The sequence below is a fragment of the Oncorhynchus mykiss genome, chromosome 18 (genome assembly GCF_013265735.2).
Source record: "Oncorhynchus mykiss isolate Arlee chromosome 18, USDA_OmykA_1.1, whole genome shotgun sequence".
In the NCBI taxonomy this organism is placed as follows: Eukaryota; Metazoa; Chordata; class Actinopteri; order Salmoniformes; family Salmonidae; genus Oncorhynchus; species Oncorhynchus mykiss.
In genome coordinates, this window is record NC_048582.1 from 48,816,296 (window position 1) to 48,835,666 (window position 19,371).

A 19,371-nucleotide genomic window follows, 5' to 3' on the forward strand; every position below is an offset into this window, starting at 1 on the left:
AGGGTGTGGCCAATCCATCCATCTCCATCCCCTCCTCCACAGAACATGACTGGTGCGCTCCCAACCACCACACCCACAATAATCACCACACCACTACCAACCACCACACCCACACCAACCACCACCCACCAACCACTACCAACCACCACACCAACCACCACACCCACACCAACTACCACCCACCAACCACTACCAACCACCACCAACCACCACACCCACCACCAACCACCACACCCACCACCAACCACCACACCACTACCAACCACCACACCACCACCACACCAACCACCACACCCACACCAACCACACCACCACCAACCACCACACCCACACCAACCACCACCAATTTATTTGTCTTTTAATTTTAATATTAAAACACATTACAAAGTCATTATGGAAATAACTTTTCAAGCCTTGAGTAAACAGAGGTTAACTATAGAACAGGTCATTACATATATATTAGTTAACTTCAAATACCCTGCAAGTATGTTCACATTCATTGACCAAAATAATTGAATGGATTTATTAATTTCTGTCTCAACACTGCACTTCTGTGTCTGAAAGCAATCAGGATCATGGAACTTTGCATGTTATTATGAGTAAAGAAAACAAAGTAAGAACTTTTGTTTTTTGTTCTAGGCTGGGCAGCGGTTTGGGTAAAACTATCTGACGGTTGTTATGAATGATACTGCAAGCTTTACATTTTAGTATTTTAGCAGACGCTCTTATGCAAAGCAACTTACAGGAGCAATTATGGTTAAGTGCCTTGCTCAAGGGCACATCGGCATATTTTTCACCTAGTTGGCTCAGGGATTTGAACCAGCGTCCATTCTGTTAATGTCCCAACGCCTTCAACAGCTAGGCTACCTGCCGCCTCAAACACTGATTTCTCACATAAATGCAAATATTAATTCAGGTTACAGACCATGTAACTACGCCTAGGACCCCTAGACAAAACGAGTGCAACAATATCCGTAGGCTAGTGAATTGTTATGAATGGTTTCATAAAGGTGTTATGAATGCCGTATGTATACCCCCTTCCTAAAGTGTTAACAGCATTTTGTTCAGCTTGACATTAGAGTCCCTGTTATTCTACTTTGACTTACATAAATAACCATCTTAGTCATACTTTAACTTTAGGTCCATTTATATCTATTAAACTTGTGAGGCAAAATAACCACACACTAAAAATCATAAACAGAGAAAGAAAATGCAATGGAGAGAAATATGTTGTTCTCTATGGAACTTGCATATACAGTACCAGTTAAAGGTTTGGACACACCTACTCATTCAAGGGTTTTTCTTAATTTTTTAAAACTATTTTCTACATTGGAGACTAATAGTGAAGACATCAAAACTATGAAATAACACATATGGAATCATGTAATAACCAAAAAAGTGTTTAACAATTCTTCAAAGTAGCCACCCTTTGCCTTGATGACAGCTTTGCACACTCTTGGCATTCTCTCAACCAGCTTCATGAGGTAGTCACCTGGAATGCATTTTAATTAACAGATGTGCCTTGTTAAAAGTTAATTGAAGAATTTCTTTCCTTCTTAATGTGTCTGAGCCAATCAGTCGTGTTGTGACAAAGTAGGGGTGGTATACAGAAGATAGCCTTATTTGGTAAAATACCAAGTCCATATTATGGCAAGAACAGTTCAGATAAGTAAAGAAAAATGACAGTCCATTATTACTTTAAGACATGAAGGTCAGTCAATCTGGAATTGTAAAGAACTTTGAAAGTTTCTTTAAGTGCAGTTTCAAAAACTCTCAAGAGCTATGATGAAACTGTCTCTCATGAGGACCGCCACAGGAAAGGAAGACCCAGAGTTACCTCTGCAGCAGAGGATAGGTTCAAGTAACAGACACATCTCAACATCAACTGTTCAGAGGAGACTGTGTGAATCAGCCCTTCATGGTCGAATTGCTGCAAAGAAACCACTACTAAATAATAAGAAGAGACTTGCTTGGGCCAAGAAACACAAACAATTGACATTACACCAGTGGAAACCTGTCCTTTGGTCTGATGAGTCCAGATTTTAGATTTTTAGTTCCAATCGACGTGTCTTTGTGAGAAGCACAGTAGGTCAACAGATGATCTCTGCATGTGTGGTTCCCACTATGAAGCATGGAGGAGGTGTGATGGTGCTTTGCTGGTGACACTGTCAGTGATTTATTTAGAATTCAAGCACACTTAACCAGCATGGCTACCACAGCATTCTGCAGCGGTACGCCATCCCATCTGGTTTAAGCTTAGTGGGACTATCATTTGCTTTTTAACAGGACAATGACCCAACACACATCCAGGCTGTGTAAGGACTATTTGATCAAGAAGGAGAGTGATGGAGTGCTGCATCAGATGACCTGGCCTCCACAATCACCCGACCTCAACCCAATTGAGATGGTTTGGGATGAGTTGGACCGCAGAGTGAAGGAAAAGCAGTCAACAAGTGCTCAGCATGTGCTCAGCATATGTGGAAACTCCTTGGAAAAGCATTCCAGGTGAAGCTGGTTGAGAGTATGTCAAGAGTGTGTAAAGCTGTCATCAAGGCAAAGGGTGGCTACTTGGAAGAATCTCAAATATATTTTGATTTGTTTAACACTTTTTTGGTTACTACATGATTCCATGTGTTATTTCATAGTTTTGATGTATTCATTATTATTCTACAATGTAGAAAATAGTAAAAATAAAGAAAAACCTTTGAATGAGTAGGTGTGTCCAAACTTTTGACTGATACTGTACATCTACTGCATTTATCGCCATACAGACAATCGTGTGAAAAATTATGCAAATCTTGAAAAGAAAAAGGCTTCCAGTGAAGAATACAATGTGTCGATTCACAGAACTGACAACAGTGAGCTCAACATATTATCTTTGTTTTGTTTTACAAAAACTGCAGAAAAGACTTCATCCCAAAAGCTGCACAGAGGAGGAGTGGTATGCTTTCTATTTAATGAAAGAAATATAGAGCAGACTTTATTGTTTTAGAACTGTTGCTGTCATCCCACAGTAGACCTCTAGCCCCACACACACACACCAAAAGGGTAACACACGTGTTACAAAACAAACAACATAAGATACCGTGCCTGGCTGTGTTGTCGTTTTGATAAAAACAACAATGAAAATAATGGACACCCTGGCCTAGCTGCTAAGGACCACAGCTTCTCTAAGAAGGCAAGGTCTTTGGCATCTCTCTGTGTAAATAGCATACTCCAAACACTTACTCACACCACAAGTCTGCCTGCATGCTCTTTTATGTTCTGTCAATGAGTCCACCCTCTGTTTGTGCTGTTTTTCCAGCTCTTATGATCATTGTCACAGAGAGTTGGCAAGACAGCACAAACATATCTGGAACCAGGCTAGTCCATCCCTACTGTCTCACATTGCAACATGGAGAGGAGAGGGTATTGTCTCTGTCTGCAGAGCAGAGCTGGGTCATTTGGACTGTTCCTCTTCCCGAGTCTCCTCCTCGATCACCATTATCCTTAGGCATGAGATCTGCCCGTTAGCATCCAGCTCTACCCCTTCTACCTGGCTCTGCTGCCCAGCTTCGAGAACCTCCCCCTGAACCACCATTCCCTCCCCTCCCTTCCCCTCCTCCGAGACAATGGTCACATCCATCCCACCATGGACGACCATGGCGGAACCCTCCTCCCCAACCTCAGCCTTTCCTTCTTGGGCCAGCTGTAGCTCCATCACCGCCCCCATGGTCTGGTCGCCCGGGGCAGGGTCAATCTCGGTCACTGTCGTTTGTGCCTGGCTCTTGTCCTCTACTCCCTCCACCAATCCCTCCTGTATCATCCCTTCCTGGTGGAGTACCATTGTCCCACTCTCCACAACTTGGCCCATGGGCTGCTCAACCATCATCTCCCCACTGACGGTCACCCCTCCCTGGGTGAGTTGGACCAGCTCCAAGGGACTCATCATGGTTCCTCCCAGCTGACTTGGGTCCTGGAGGGTGGTGCCCACCAGCGTCAGCCCTTGGGACGGTTGGAGGGTCAAGGTCTCTGTCTTGCCGTCGGCCCCAACCATGGTGGTGATGTATTGGGTGAAGGTCTGGGTGCCAGCGGGTAGGGTGTGGAGGGTCACCGTGTTGTTCTGTTGACCCAGCGTGGCCATGGGGAGGCCTGACAGGCCAGACAAGCCAGACAGGGAGAAGGGCTGGCCCATGGAAGAGAATGAAATGGGGGAAAGTACAGTGAACTGCTGGGGCTGCAGGGTGGCTGTATGGGGCTGGGAGAGGGAAGAGGTGAGGAGGGTGGTGGAGGCTGGCCGCTGCAAGCGAGGTCGTTTGGCCTTGGGCTTGGTGGGTTTGCCTCCTGGGGTGTGACTGATGTTGTTGTCGGGCTGGGGGTGGCAGAGCTGAGCTCTGAAGTGCTGCTGTCGTCTCTGTTCCTCCAGCTGCAGCTCCAGGTCTGTGGAGATCAGTCAGAGGTCAGAAATGACTCAGATGGAGCTCTACAGTAATCAACCGTACCAATTAGCAAGTTTGAGGCCAGATCCAATACAGGTCCATCTTTACTATTGAATGTAGACTTGGCTTTTTTGTTTCCTGACCATTGACATGAAATAATATGACTAAAATGGAAATGATCCAAAACAAAACATCATAGGAATATTTATATACATTTCTCAATCTCCCTTCCTCTGCCTGAAGTTACTGAATTGAACATTACTCACTGGTCAGTGTGCTAATGACCTGCTCCTCTCCAGGGTCAGTCTGTTCTCTCCTTACATTCAGGATGTGTTTGACTGAGTCCAGCAGGCCAAACACCTGGGCCAGGTTACTCAACACTGCCACCTCTACCAGACAGGAATCTGAGATCCATCAGTGGGCAACCAATCACATGGTCAGTAACAACACATCCATCAACCAATCACAGGGTCGCTTACAACACATCCATCCACCACCCCTCTCACTCCCTCATATCGTCTGTAACAACACATCATCAGTCAATCAATTAATCAAAGCAAAGAAGTGTAAACTTTATTCACTTACTAAAGTAAGACAATTCAACAAGACATAAAATGTGTCCCCTATTTTGGGGGATGCCCCACAAAAGACCCATAATGTAGACTTTACTTCATTTAATCCCCAGACTTGATCAACAGAAACCAACATTGCACCTGTGTGACACCATGCATATACCCTTAGAAAGTACCCTATTCCCTGTGTCTTAGGTGCCAGTACCCACCAGTGTCCTGCAGGGCAGCCTGCTCGCTGCGTAGCTGCACTCCTCTCAGCATCTCCAACAGCTCTGTCCTGATGTTGTCTACCACCTCCCCCATCAGGCCCACGTCAGCTATGCCTTTCCAGAAGTTCAATGTCTCCTCTGGGGGAACAAAGGACACAGCAGAGTTCAAAGTAGTTTATATGCCATTTGAGTAACAAGGTAGAGAGAGATGAGAAAGACATTAAGTCAATTACATGTCACATACTTTCAAATACTTGCAATGTGGTTGGTTTAGCTTGACTGGCATATAGGGTGGGCGGAGTTTGCACTTTGGGGATTATTCCATTGGTTCCATTTTACCGGTCGAGCTAATCCAATGGCACCCAATAGCAAGTATCTGACATAATGTATTTGACCCAGGTACGAACCTTAGATTGATACAAGACTAATGACCAGAAAACTACATTGAACAAAAATATAAACGCAACATGTAAAGTATTGGTCCCATGTTTCATGAGCTGAAATAAAAGATCCCAGAAATGTTCCATTTGCAAAAATTTGTCTCAGGTTTTGAGCACACATTTGTTTACATACCTGTTACTGAGCATTTCTCCTTTGCCAAGATAATCCATCCAGCTAACAGGTGTGGCATAACAAGAAGCTGATTAAACAGCATAATCATTACACAGGTGCCCCTTGTGCTGGGGACAATACAGTGCCTTGCGAAAGTATTCGGCCCCCTTGAACTTTGCAACCTTTTGCCACATTTCAGGCTTCAAACATAAAGATATAAAACTGTATTTTTTTGTGAAGAATCAACAACAAATGGGACACAATCATGAAGTGGAACGACATTTATTGGATATTTCAAACTTTTTTAACAAATCAAAAACTGAAAAATTGGGCGTGCAAAAGTATTCAGCCCCCTTAAGTTAATACTTTGTAGCGCCACCTTTTGCTGCGATTACAGCTGTAAGTCGCTTGGGGTATGTCTCTATCAGTTTTGCACATCGAGAGACTGAACATTTTTCCCATTCCTCCTTGCAAAACAGCTCGAGCTCAGTGAGGTTGGATGGAGAGCATTTGTGAACAGCAGTTTTCAGTTCTTTCCACAGATTCTCGATTGGATTCAGGTCTGGACTTTGACTTGGCCATTCTAACACCTGGATATGTTTCTTTTTGAACCATTCCATTGTAGATTTTGCTTTATGTTTTGGATCATTGTCTTGTTGGAAGACAAATCTCCGTCCCAGTCTCAGGTCTTTTGCAGACTCCATCAGGTTTTCTTCCAGAATGGTCCTGTATTTGGATCCATCCATCTTCCCATCAATTTTAACCATCTTCCCTGTCCCTGCTGAAGAAAAGCAGGCCCAAAACATGATGCTGCCACCACCATGTTTGACAGTGGGGATGGTGTGTTCACGGCGATGAGCTGTGTTGCTTTTACACCAAACATAGCGTTTTGCATTGTTGCCAAAAAGTTCAATTTTGGTTTCATCTGACCAGAGCACCTTCTTCCACGTGTTTGGTGTGTCTCCCAGGTGGCTTGTGGCAAACTTTAAACAACACTTTTTATGGATATCTTTAAGAAATGGCTTTCTTCTTGCCACTCTTCCATAAAGGCCAGATATGTGCAATATACGACTGATTGTTGTCCTATGGACAGAGTCTCCCACCTCAGCTGTAGATCTCTGCAGTTCATCCAGAGTGATCATGGGCCTCTTGGCTGCATCTCTGATCAGTCCTCTCCTTGTATGAGCTGAAAGTTTAGAGGGACGGCCAGGTCCTGGTAGATTTGCAGTGGTCTGATACTCCTTCCATTTCAATATTATCGCTTGCACAGTGCTCCTTGGGATGTTTAAAGCTTGGGAAATCTTTTTGTATCCAAATCCGGCTTTAAACTTCTTCACAACAGTATCTCGGACCTGCCTGGTGTGTTCCTTGTTCTTCATGATGCTCTCTGCGCTTTTAACGGACCTCTGAGACTATCACAGTGCAGGTGCATTTATATGGAGACTTGATTACACACAGGTGGATTGTATTTATCATCATTAGTCATTTAGGTCAACATTGGATCATTCAGAGATCCTCACGGAATTTCTGGAGAGAGTTTGCTGCACTGAAAGTAAAGGGGCTGAATAATTTTGCGCGCCCAATTTTTCAGTTTTTGATTTGTTAAAAAAGGTTGAAATATCCAATAAATGTCGTTCCACTTCATGATTGTGTCCCACTTGTTGTTGATTCTTCACAAAAAAATACAGTTTTATATCTTTATGTTTGAAGCCTGAAATGTAGCAAAAGGTCGCAAAGTTCAAGGGGGCCGAATACTTTCGCAAGGCACTGTACCTACCTCATCCCCCATACAGTATTTATTTATTTATTTATCTTGCTCCTTTTCACCCCAGTATCTCTACTTGCACATTCATTTTCTGCACATCTACCATTCCAGTGTTTAATTGCTATATTGTAATTACTTCCCCACCATGGCCTATTTATTGCCTTAACTCCCTTATCTTACCTCATTTGCACTCACTGTATATAGACTTTTTGTTTTCTTTTGTTCTACTGTATTATTGACTATGTTTTGTTTATTCCATGTGTAACTCTGTTGTTGTTGTATGTGTCGAATTGCTGTGCTTTATCTTAGCCAGGTCGCAGTTGCAAATGAGAACTTGTTCTCAACTAGCCTACCTGGTTAAATAAAGGTGAAATAAAAAAATGTACAATGACGGTCTACTCCGGCCAAACTCTCCCCTAACCCGGACGACACTGGGTGCGATTGTGCACCGGCCTATGGGACTCCCGATCACGGCCAGTTGTGATACAGCCCGGGATCAAACCGGTCTGTAGTGACGCCTGTAGCACTGAGATGCAGTGCCTTAGACCGCTGCGCCACTCGGGCGCCAGATTAGAGGCCGAATTAATTTATTTCAACTGACTGATTTTCTCATATGAACTGTAACTCAGTAAAATCAATGAAATTGTTGCATGTCGCATTTATATTTTTGTTCAATATATTTGACATCAGAGTTGTGAGTGCAACTACCGTAAATAGTCACTAGTGGGAGCTGTTGGGGTGAAGAACACACCTGATATCTCACTGGTTTCCTTCTTCTCTGTCTCCATGGCTACAGCCCCTGAACTCCACTCCATTGTTCCAGTCAGAACATCTGACCTCTCCTCTGTTGTCATGGCAACCTGGCCACCATTACCTATAACCACCTGGGCTACATGTCCAACAGGGGAGAGACATGGTCAGCTACACTACTTACAATATTCAATACACAAAATAAAACAGATGGTTCTGGTCCTGGATGCTTATTGACTGATACTGTATTCCAAACTTGTGTATATATCCCAATGAAAATGTCAAGTTAATGGACATGTGTACAATATCACCAATTAAAAAATAAGTTAAAATGGGAGAAAATAGGATTAAAAGGTCCCTTACAGAAAATAACTGCCTGACAAACTTTTAAATTGTTTTGCCACAGACAACCTGAGATCTTTACAGCCCTCAGTGAGGGGTGTGTCTGGTCTCACCTTGTGAGGAGATGGGCGTGGTGAGTCCGCTGCCGTCAGGGGGGAAGCGTGTGTTGTTGATCAGTAGGTCAAACTTGGTGCTACGACACGTGTTGGTGCACAGAGTGCTGTGTTCATAGAAGTCTAGCTGACCCGAGTCCATCATCTTCCTGAAGGAGAGAGATTATTAGATAAAGGACAAGAGTGAAGAAAGACAGAGGGAAGAGAAGGGACACATCGTCTACATCAATCACCTCGGGTTGATTTTCCCCTCAGACCTGGGATCCTAACTGGCAACCCTCCAGTTTCTGGTCCACCTCTCTAACTTCAAACTACCTCTAGATTATGTCTGTCTATCAAATTGATCTCAGATCTCTGCACAAGTGCTTAGGGGCTAGAGGGCAGGGGTTAATTTGGGACTGGTCAACTCTACTCCTCACCTGAGCATGACCCCTCCCATCCGGATAGCTCTTTTCCAGTCCTTCAGTGTAGCCTTCCCAGACATGTGGACAAACTGCTTGGGACTGATCAGTTGGTCTTCATACTGTATGGGGCAGACGTTATTGTGAGAGAGTTTAGAAAGGAACCATACCTATTCACTGGGATTACAATCCTATACCTACACCACCTTATTAGAAAGGAGACAGTAAAGAAACAACTGGCCAATGAGAAACATTCAACCGATGTCTAAGGCATTCTTAAAGCAAACAACTGGTCCTGTATGGCTCAGTTGGTAGAGCATGGTGTTAGCAATGCCATAGTTGTGGGTTTGATTCCTGGGGCCACCCATAAGTTAAATGTATGCACACAAGACTAAGTGGCTTTGGATGAAAATGCTGCTAAATGGCATATATTAAATGGTATGTGACAATCTCTTCTGCTGACATTGTACAAACAGGATTATAAGTATATCAATAGCTGGCAGGCTGAGCTGTTCCTTCTCTGCATAGCAACATTTGAAAAACTTGATGATTTCTGTAGAAAATACAATGACCATGACTAACCTTGACACATTTGACGTTTATTCCAGGACAGACAAACTTCTTGACCAGCAGCACAGCTTTACACTCTCCACATGTGATGGGATAACCCAGCTCTACCTCCTCCCCATCAACTGTGGCTTCTTCTGAAGGAAAATTGTTTATGATATACTTTGTTTGTGTTTATTTATGAGTGTGTTTATTTATATATGTGTATATGTCAATTACCTGGGTGTGCCTCCACAGCTGTGTCTGTCTCTCCTGACTCATCCATACTGCAAGGGAAAGTGAAACAACAAATGAAAATGTTGGCAAAAAACAAAGCAGGGTCTGACTATGTTAGCTCACTAACCTAAAGCCTGGGCAATTCGATTGGGAAGCCATCATGTGAGTATGGTTCACCGAACCAACTGTTACACTAGTCTTGTCCCCTTTTCCCCTATCAGGTCCAAGTAAACATCAGTGTGTACCTACCCTGCTGTGATTGGTTGTAGCTGGAGGATGACCTGTGTGTTGCTGTCCTCATCATCACCATTCTCTTCATCAGTAGCCTTCACCACCACTAGGTCCCCCATGGAGACCGTTGTCACCTCGGTTTGTGCCATCCTCCCAGTGTAGCCTACTGAATGCCCAGGTGAGAATAGGGAAGAAGAGCACAATGGTTACAAATACAGTAGATTAGAATAATGTGTGTGTGTGTGTGTGAGTGAGTGAGTGAGTGAGTGAGTGAGTGAGTGAGGGAGTGAGGGAGTGAGTGAGGGAGTGAGGGAGTGAGAGAGAGAGACAAAGACTACAGGAGGCCAGACTCGACAAGGCAGAATCTGGATAAGATGCTCTTAGGGCAGACCATGCCCGTAAACAGATTCAATTGCCTCAAAGTTCCAGCCAATGACTATGGATTTTCAGCATTTTAACCTCCAAAGTATTACTCAGTTATTCTGTCATATTTAGAAAAGGGGGCACATCATGGTTACTAACTTGCTGTGCATAACTTTTAACTAGTAGCCAGCTATTGTTACACCGGATCTCCTAACTGAAACTAGTGTACTGCACTGCCCATACCCACAGAAACTTGCGTTAGCTAGCTACTAGTTAAGCTTTATGCACGGCAAGTTTTCACTATTTTTCTACTCACAACGTTTCTATGGGTATGGGCAGTGTGGTGCATTAGTTAGTCATAAGATCAGGTCTAACATTGATAGTTAGCTGCTAATGCACCATTTGCCCGAATAGCCTACACCAGTGAGGTGTATATGAACGGCTAACGCCCTTGCAATGACAATGTACTATCTTGCTAGCAAGATGGCTAGGCTAACTAAAGTAATAGACTTTGGGCAGAGGTTTGGAGCTTAAGCAACCAACGGCTGGGCTGTTACTAGCCACCTTGGATATTTACATAGTGACGGCGGTTACGTGACGCTTTTTTCTGAACAAGCGTGCGCCCGTTCGTTCAACTATTTCCTTTTCTCCGCTCCCTCAAAATTACGTCCCTGTGCGGCAGCACGTACACGAAAACAACAACGCGGCGACGGCGTTGCCCCGCCATTCTTTGCGAGCCCGGGGTGTTGCCCCTTTACAAATACCAAACTCTACGTGGAGATAGACATATATAAATCAGTTCGCCCTTATAATCCGAATAAACCTAAAATTACAAAACCATCGTTCTGATTTTCCTTACCGTTTTTACGAAGTCGAATACATCCCTACAAGCTGCTGGGCATGCGCACTTCGTGCAGTTACACTTCCTGAGATATAGCGCGGCTCGCCAGTCATGCATGCTGCTTCCCCCAAAATAGGTCAAACATAAAACACAAGCCTGTTGACAATCAGTCACTGTAAAAAAATGTTTTGACAGCAATCATCACTTATTTCACAGACGTTCGGGTTATGACCTGCTTTAGCGATTGAATTTTATGGACCAGTGATACAGGCATGTCTGTGTTTGTACAGGCGTCGCACAACAACTAATCACTACTTTATTTGTATAATAAATTGGGGCGCAAAGATTCACGTTCATTCGCAACCCCAGAAGTTAAAAATTATGCTTCCGAAATCTCTTGATATAGATTCCGCAGGAAAAGTGGTGAATCACTACCTTCCCTGTGCTAAACATAGCAGAAGCCCTTTTTACGTTAAAACACACAGTTCTACAATCTGCTCTCTGGACACAGGGACTTCAGTCAGGGTAGAGAATATATTTACCTTTATTTTACGAAACATGTTCTGTTTGTGATTTTCAGTTGGGTTAAATATGTAAATAATATTTTAGATGACAAAACAAGAGATAGCATTGAATCAAACAGAATTCATTTCATTTATCTTTAATTTTTCCTGACGCCAAGCATCATGGGATAGATAGGCTGACCTTGCAATTTTATTCCAAATCGACACTACCACCTACCCCCTGCGTCCCATTCCGCCTGAAGTGTGTACTTGTTCACGACTCCCCCGCAAATGTACAAATATTGGATCGGTGTACTGGCGTTTCCATCCATATACCATTAATTTATTTTCAAATCCATGAAGGGAACAAATGCACACTTCAGAAAAAATGTGAGATGGTTGGGACCCAGCTCTAGGGGTCAATCATTCCGGAATGGGAAACTTTGATTGGGGTCCACAAAAAAACGGATCTCATCAATTGATTTAATTGTGCTATTATTGGTCCGCTAGACCAATCTAGACTCGGTACCAGGCCAAAATCCATGCTCAGTAGGCTTACAAAATAGCTTTAATCACTTTCATAAAATAATTAACTTTAAAAAGATATGATCATATAAATGAATCAAGTCTTTCTTTAATTTAACATAACATTTATTTTATCTTTCACCACCTATCAAATAATCACACATTTTGACAGCTTACAAAACTATATGATACAGCTCAGCTAAACTAAACGTACATTAGAAATTGCACAGAGAGATTTGCACTGTCATTTTAATGAATTTGCACCTTTAGCTTGTGTGTATCTGCATTTCCTCACTCCAGATGTTTCATTGAGAACCACGGTTGTTTCTACCATAAGTCTATATATGGTTTCTAAAGGTGAGCTTGGACAGCAGTGGAGGGTGCAAGTGAAAGCAATATCAGTGAACAGCTTCATTTCCACAAGTGATATTAATCTGTTATTGTTGATAGTGATTAGTTAAACCAATTAACACTTGTGATTTTCAACAGAGGCTTATGAAAATTAAAACACACCATCACTGTTATTACCATACACAGTTTTATGTTTATTAGTTGAAGTTTAGTATTTTATTTGCACTGTGATTTAGCTAAGTGGGTCAGGTATGCAGTTCTGTTGTTACCAAAAGAGGACGCCACAACCCTGGCATGGAGCTGGTCAATCATAATATGGCACCATGGACATAATGTTGTTTATTGACTGAATAACCCTTTAACAGTAGAGTACCTTGCCCAGAACATTTAGAATAGAAAATAAATAACATTTATTCCATCAAGCTGTGAACTGTGATCAGACTTAGTCAGAGGCAAAATAGAGGTATCAACTGCACTGCTGTGATGCTTTGTCTAGTTCTAAGCTTGCCAAAAAACAGAATTTGCAAGAAAAATGCATTAGTGATTTGTCATATGTCGTTGTACTATCATGGACCTAAATAGATTGTTTTGTCAATTGATATTCGAGTTACAGTATTATGATATAACTATCATCACAATGAAAATTGCCACTTATTACTTATAATCAACACTTTCTAAAATATAAATTATTAAAATCTAAAATCTAAACTTTTCTAGTTCGACTGGCAATGTGTCAAGATCCAAGAACCAAGCTCAATCTCTTCTTTCAAGTCCTTGAGCCTGATTAGGCTGTTGAATATAGCTGGTGCTCCATCTCAGTGACATGGGCCTTTCTCCAGATACACCTTTTTCATAGACCGTCATCGGCATCATCATCACCACAGCTTGCTATTTCCTGTTTTCTTCATATCTCATGTAACAATACAATAAGAATCCTTATCAAATTCAGTGATCAGGAATATGTTGCATTCACTGACAAGCAGCTGTATTACAGCACATATTATCATTATTATAAGCATTAAAAATACAGCTGTACAAAAAAAACTGTTATAAATTACACACAAAGCTGAAAAATGAAAGAGGTACGTACTATAAGGAACATGATTTGACTTTAACTTCCTTTGTGGATTAGAATGGAAACATTTGCTGCTTTTCAAAAGGAGTTGAATTGCGATGACCAAACAGACAGCAGCCTACATGATCATACCTCTGAAACCATGTCTGAAAAATATAATTCTCCATTTCTATACATTCCCAGGCAAGACTGTTTTTGTTCATTTAAAGGGTATGTCTCTTCTCCCTAGGCCTCGGTATTGCCTTCTCTTTGTAGATGTGTCCTTCCTTACCGTAACAAGAACATGGATCAATACAGAGTGTCATAGATATTAGTTAGCCAACTGATTTAACTTTGAAAGAAATGAGACATGGGTTATGACCTGTGATAACAGAGGTTTAATCAAAGTCTGTGAATGTTCACTGGAGCTGAAAAACTGACCACGGCATATCTATAAACCTGGTTAAACCCATGAGTGTGGGAACAACTAAACTATGTTTGCATCAGACTTTGTAAAGCAAGAGGCAAAACATAAGGACTGTATGTAGACAAACATTGTTTGCTGAGGCTTTGTAAGTTGTTTGCCAGAATGTATGTAAAGGCTTACAAAAGTTAGTTAGTTAGACATTCCTTTCAACAAGTCAAGTCGCATGGCCATGATACAGCCCGGATGCTCCTGGACCTTGCCCAATGACCACTGAAACACAAAACCAACATAGAACACAATATCCTATAAAGTCACTGTTGCTGAATGCACAATGTCTCTCCTGTCATCTACAGTGTGTAAAGTGTCTGGTGAGGTGTGGTGCTGGTGAGAGGTGGACAAGATGAGCTGAGGGGAAGGAAGGAGGGAGGTAGGAGGAACCAGGCAAAGTGAGCTGTTATCTAGGCCCTGAGCCATGGCTGTACACTCCTATGGTAACACCAGAATCTACAGCCAAGTCTCAGCGCAACTGTTATCTGCACTGGGGTTTGCTGTATAGAGGTAGTATATACAAAGGAAACTACAGTTATCTTCCTGTGCCTCTCTGCAAGCAGAAAGGGACTATAAACAGAGCAGTGCAAAATTCTGTCTGTCTTGATATCGGAACCATTCTGATGGAGCATGGAAGCCATTAGGGCCAAAATGTCATGTTCTCAACCAGATAATGTAATAATGCCAATAAATTGTTATTATGGCTACAAAAGCCCCATGTGAGCAGTCTTAAAGTCAGCCAATACCTCTCTCCAATTAAAGGAAAATGGCTTGGTGTGGTTTTCCCCCTTGAAGACCCACCTTGGAAGGTTTGTTTTGTTTTTAATATGCCATATAGTATTCAAATACAAAGAGTGACTACCAAATTGTTTGTGGCTTCAGCAATGTACTACAAATGGTAGATATGTTTTAAAAAATGTTGAAAACATTACTCGTCTGCTCTGAAGTAGGAAGTCCACAACATGATGCAACATGAAAATGATTTGGCTTACATAGATTAGTAGTCTACAGGACCATATTGATTAGCAGGGGATGGGGGGTCGTGGTGACACATATAGAGTACAGTTTATTCTCACTGCCTATTATCAGTGACCTTTTAACACCAGAGCTAACCATACCGAACATGATGTACAGTCTCAGGGGACTGCATACAGAGCAACGACATATGCACACACACACACACACACACACACGCAGAGCCAAACAGGAGCCAACCAACAACAACGTAATGGGAGTGATGCCAGACCGCAATAATGCATTGTCCGCAAGTCCTGACCTCGCTTGCTTGAGACTCCAGTAACTCCAGTAAGCAAAGGGCATCCAGGAATGAATAGGGTATGTACTGGAATAACTCAAGGCCTGATCGCTCTCATACAGGTGTCTCTGGCTGCAGCCCAATTCTGATCTTTTGCCCACTTATTGGCAAAAGGCCTTTTCTCATTGGCCAAATGAACAATAATTGGGCAAAATATCAGAATTGTCTGCCTGTGAAAATGCAGCCTCTGTGTCTGTTAATTTTTGTACGTTTAGCATGTACATGTATGATGCTTTTCCACTGCAAGGATTTACACTAGTGTTTGGCCTAAAGACTCAGACTTTTGTGTTTGTAGAGAAGCTTTTGTCACATCAAGATGTATACTACAGGATGGGTATTGTGCACTCCTATCAGAAAACAGCCCCATCCTGACCTCTGTAGGAACTGATACAGAGGGGACTGGCATCCTATCTACACTAAGCATAAGATAACACGTGGACGCGTGATGATGATGTCATAGGACAAGGGCCTCACTTTAGACTGTGGCTTAATTTCGATGGGAAACTGACTAAACTGTGAGACGATGGGAGATACTTGTGGAGATAAGAGAGGGGGAACAACAGTGGAGACATGAGTCGTGTTTATTAGGGCACATATTGGAACACGTTTTCTAAAACGTTTCGCAATGGAAAATAAAAATGTGCGTTTCTTATTGGACAATTCCAAGTAGTCCCTCTCTTTTTCAGTCCGTTTTCTTCCATTTGGTGCCTAATGAACATGACCATGGATGAGGTCAGGGGTCAGAGATCGAGGCTCAGTCTCTCAGCAGTTGCAGCTCTTCTCCCTTGGCTCCACCTCAATGTCCTCTTCGCCCGGGTACAGGACCCCGGTGGTGAGGCCGCTCTTCACCCCATCCCATCCGTCCCTCGTGGTGATCTCCCCCATCTTCATCAGCTCATAGATGTCCCTGCTGAGCAGCTGGAAGGCCCGGTCCACGTTGCTGTTGCACTTAGCCGATGTCTCCACATAGCGGATCCCCATCTCCGCCGCCAGCTGCTCAGCCTCGTCCCGCGTCACCTTCCGGTCCTTGTTTAGGTCGCTTTTGTGGCCAATCAGAATGTAGACCATGTGGTGAGGCAGAATATGCTCGCTCACTTCCTTGTGCCACTCCCTCACGTGGTCGAAGGTCTTGCGATTGGTCAGGTCGAACACGAGGAGCCCGCCCACTGAGTTACGGTAGTAGGAAGTAGTAATGGACCTGGAAGTTGGAGTAGGAGATGTTACAATTCAGCTCTGACCCATAGTGAAACGTGCATTTAAACAATGCTGACTTGAATCTCAGTGTAACTCTGAACCAAACTACACTCATAGCATGACAATAGCCATATAGGAGTTGGCAAAACAGCATAACAAGATCCACGACTCCTTGCAGGTCCAGGGAAAAACATAACTTGTGGCTTACAAAGGAACGATAACTAACAGTACAGACCTGTAGAGACAGTTCATTCATGCCACTGAGAATCTATTTTAGGTGTGTACTGTGACCCTCCTAGGGGAAAACAGTCTTTCTTCCATAATGTTCTGTCAGAGACATGCAGGTTTGGCTTCAAGAGGAAAGGGAGATCTGAGAGCAGTCTGCAAACACAGTTATAATGATCTTAGAGGAATTGTATCTGAGACTACAGGCATCAGTGGGGAATGAATTATGTTGTTTACATGTTCTTTACATGTTCTTTTCAACTCCTGGATGGTTACTGTACATGTCCGGGCATTGCAGACTAGGCTACAATGAGGCACATTACAACATGTATGTAATAGAGAGAGACAGACATGCCTGCGGATTTACAGGCCATCTCAGCAGCAACAAACGACACTTACAGAATAACTGGATTTGAGTGTACTCCATCCAAAGACAAAACCTTCTTATCATTGTATTATAAAGGGATATTTAATTAGTGTATTACACAAAACAATATCAAGGCGAGGTTGTTGCCCATCATCAGTGAATGAATGTAACTGATGATGCGCCACAATTTGGTGACTGTTTTTATAATGGAGATTGGAGTAAAGGGCCTCCGTTATTACAGTCATAGGGTAAAACATGACTGACGATGACTGACCTCGTTTCTCTGTGGGTTACTAGAGAGACAATAAAAACAAATATTTTTCTCCACTGTTATTCACCAGAAATTGTAAACCAATCACAATAGATATCGTGGGGGCTGGTGCGTGTTACTTATTTGTTACAAATCGGTTAATTTATACTGATGGAAATAATTAATTACATGATCTTGTCAACATATTATTGATAACAGATATAGGCCTAGGATAACATTTATTGTCTACATCTCACCTGAATCGTTCCTGTCCAGCCGTGTCCCACAGTTGAAGCTTGATTTTAATCCCTTGCTCAATGTCTAGCGAACGGGCATAAAAATCCACACCGACCGTTGGATCCGCTACATCGCTGTAAATTCCATCTGTAAACCGTTTCAGCAAAGACGATTTCCCTACCGTCGAGTCTCCGAGCAAAATTATCCTGAACTGATATTGCCACAAAATATCCATGACATGGCTAGAGAGAGACCCACAATGGTGGTGGTTCCGAAACAAAGCTGCGCAGCACGTTGTGTTTACAAAGCCAGTGACTGCTGCTGCCTACTACTGCCTTCTGGTCAGACAAGGATGGGAGCGCCAGCGAGCAAAGAGCGATAGTGCTGCAGTCATGTGATAGGCTACCTACCCAGGTCCATGCACGGGCTTTATTATAGGGCCTATTGCTTCAGAACATCACCATAAAAAGAATACAGCGTCACATTTATGTTATGACAACTCTACAGCCTTATTGTACTTTATTCTAGCCTATGGGCCAAGGCCACGAAGCGTAATTTCGATAATGAAAATATGAATCGTACGTGAGGCATATACAGTGTGAAAATATAGTTAGATAGCAGATGATAAGGCAAGATGTTATCTGACTCTCAAATTGGTGTGAAATTCCATGGAGCCTATGCCTGGTCCGTCTATACATTGCTTATTGACTTGAGATGGCCATGACGGCGTACCATGAGCTGTAGGCGAAACTATTTCCTGCGCTGTACACGAATTGTGATATGCATTGCATGATATTCTTGTATTTGTTGTGCTATGTCTGTTCGAAAGGCAATTAAATCCTGGCGTTTCAATGAAACTGTGGTCGCAGCAGTCATGGAACTGTCCCTGGTGCTGAAATGTTGAGACGGGTTTTTGGCGTCAGTCAGTGCGTGCGTTTGTTGGGTTGTTGACTTTGATCAGTTTAAATCTAGTTTTCACTTAGGCTTGCCTAACAGCATTGATTAAAGTAACCACTTTTAACACTATTGGCCAACTAAAAATATACACCTCGATTGCATAGATGTCCTTCAGACCTACACATCTATTTTCAAATCCGGAAGTGTAATTTCCCATTGTCGCCAACTCGTGTAGGCATAGGACGTCTGGAATAAATACTAGTGTGTGGGTTTGATCAATCTCAGATGCCTTAATCCAAAAATCACAAAGTGCAGCAATCCATTGATTTGTCTTGGTCAGAACTACATTGACCAGGCGTAATAAATTAGCAATAGCTTCAAGTGAAAATGTTTTTGTTTGCCTCTCTTCAAACAGGTATTTCTGTTTGGATTTTCATTTTTTTAATCATGTGTATTTTCGTTGTATTATTTGTTCATGTTTTATTGTTAATCTTATGAGTAGCCAATGCATGCATTAGCTATCTAATTTATGCCACATTCTAGCATTAGTAGCTATGTTGATAGCGGTCTATGATTTATGGCGAACGTCATATACCGTCATACATCTCGTCCATGTGACACATGTGGACCAATCGCCA

The 19,371-nt window shown here is 42.6% G+C and overlaps 2 protein-coding genes and 1 non-coding gene across 9 annotated transcripts; all 3 read right to left on the bottom strand.

Moving 5' to 3' along the window:
* Window positions 1-2,641: 2,641 nt before the first annotated feature.
* Window positions 2,642-11,787, bottom strand: LOC110496407 (glucocorticoid modulatory element-binding protein 1). 7 transcript variants are annotated; one of them, XM_021572288.2, is made up of 10 exons: window positions 11,359-11,787; window positions 10,155-10,302; window positions 9,909-9,955; window positions 9,705-9,826; window positions 9,141-9,244; window positions 8,722-8,870; window positions 8,268-8,405; window positions 5,200-5,337; window positions 4,685-4,807; window positions 2,642-4,419 (listed from the first exon to the last, which is right to left on the bottom strand). In XM_021572288.2, exons 2-10 carry the CDS (start codon window positions 10,283-10,285, stop codon window positions 3,440-3,442), a joined length of 1,932 nt encoding a protein of 643 aa, XP_021427963.2. In that variant the 5' UTR covers window positions 10,286-10,302; window positions 11,359-11,787; the 3' UTR covers window positions 2,642-3,439. The 7 variants fall into 7 exon arrangements, with proteins under 7 accessions (XP_021427963.2, XP_036808876.1, XP_021427961.2 ...); XM_021572286.2 differs by having other exon boundaries at window positions 2,643-4,419; window positions 4,685-4,822; window positions 10,155-10,299; window positions 11,359-11,786; XM_021572287.2 differs by having other exon boundaries at window positions 2,643-4,419; window positions 4,685-4,822; window positions 9,705-9,823; window positions 11,359-11,785.
* LOC118941242 lies at window positions 11,674-11,809 on the bottom strand. The gene has a single exon (XR_005037571.1). It is a non-coding gene; the product is annotated as a U11 spliceosomal RNA (small nuclear RNA).
* Window positions 11,810-12,892: 1,083 nt separating this feature from the next.
* On the bottom strand, window positions 12,893-18,353 carry LOC110496408 (ras-related protein Rab-39B). Its single transcript, XM_021572290.2, has 2 exons — window positions 17,857-18,353; window positions 12,893-16,761 (listed from the first exon to the last, which is right to left on the bottom strand). Exons 1-2 carry the CDS (start codon window positions 18,069-18,071, stop codon window positions 16,326-16,328), a joined length of 651 nt encoding a protein of 216 aa, XP_021427965.1. The 5' UTR covers window positions 18,072-18,353; the 3' UTR covers window positions 12,893-16,325.
* Window positions 18,354-19,371: the final 1,018 nt, after the last annotated feature.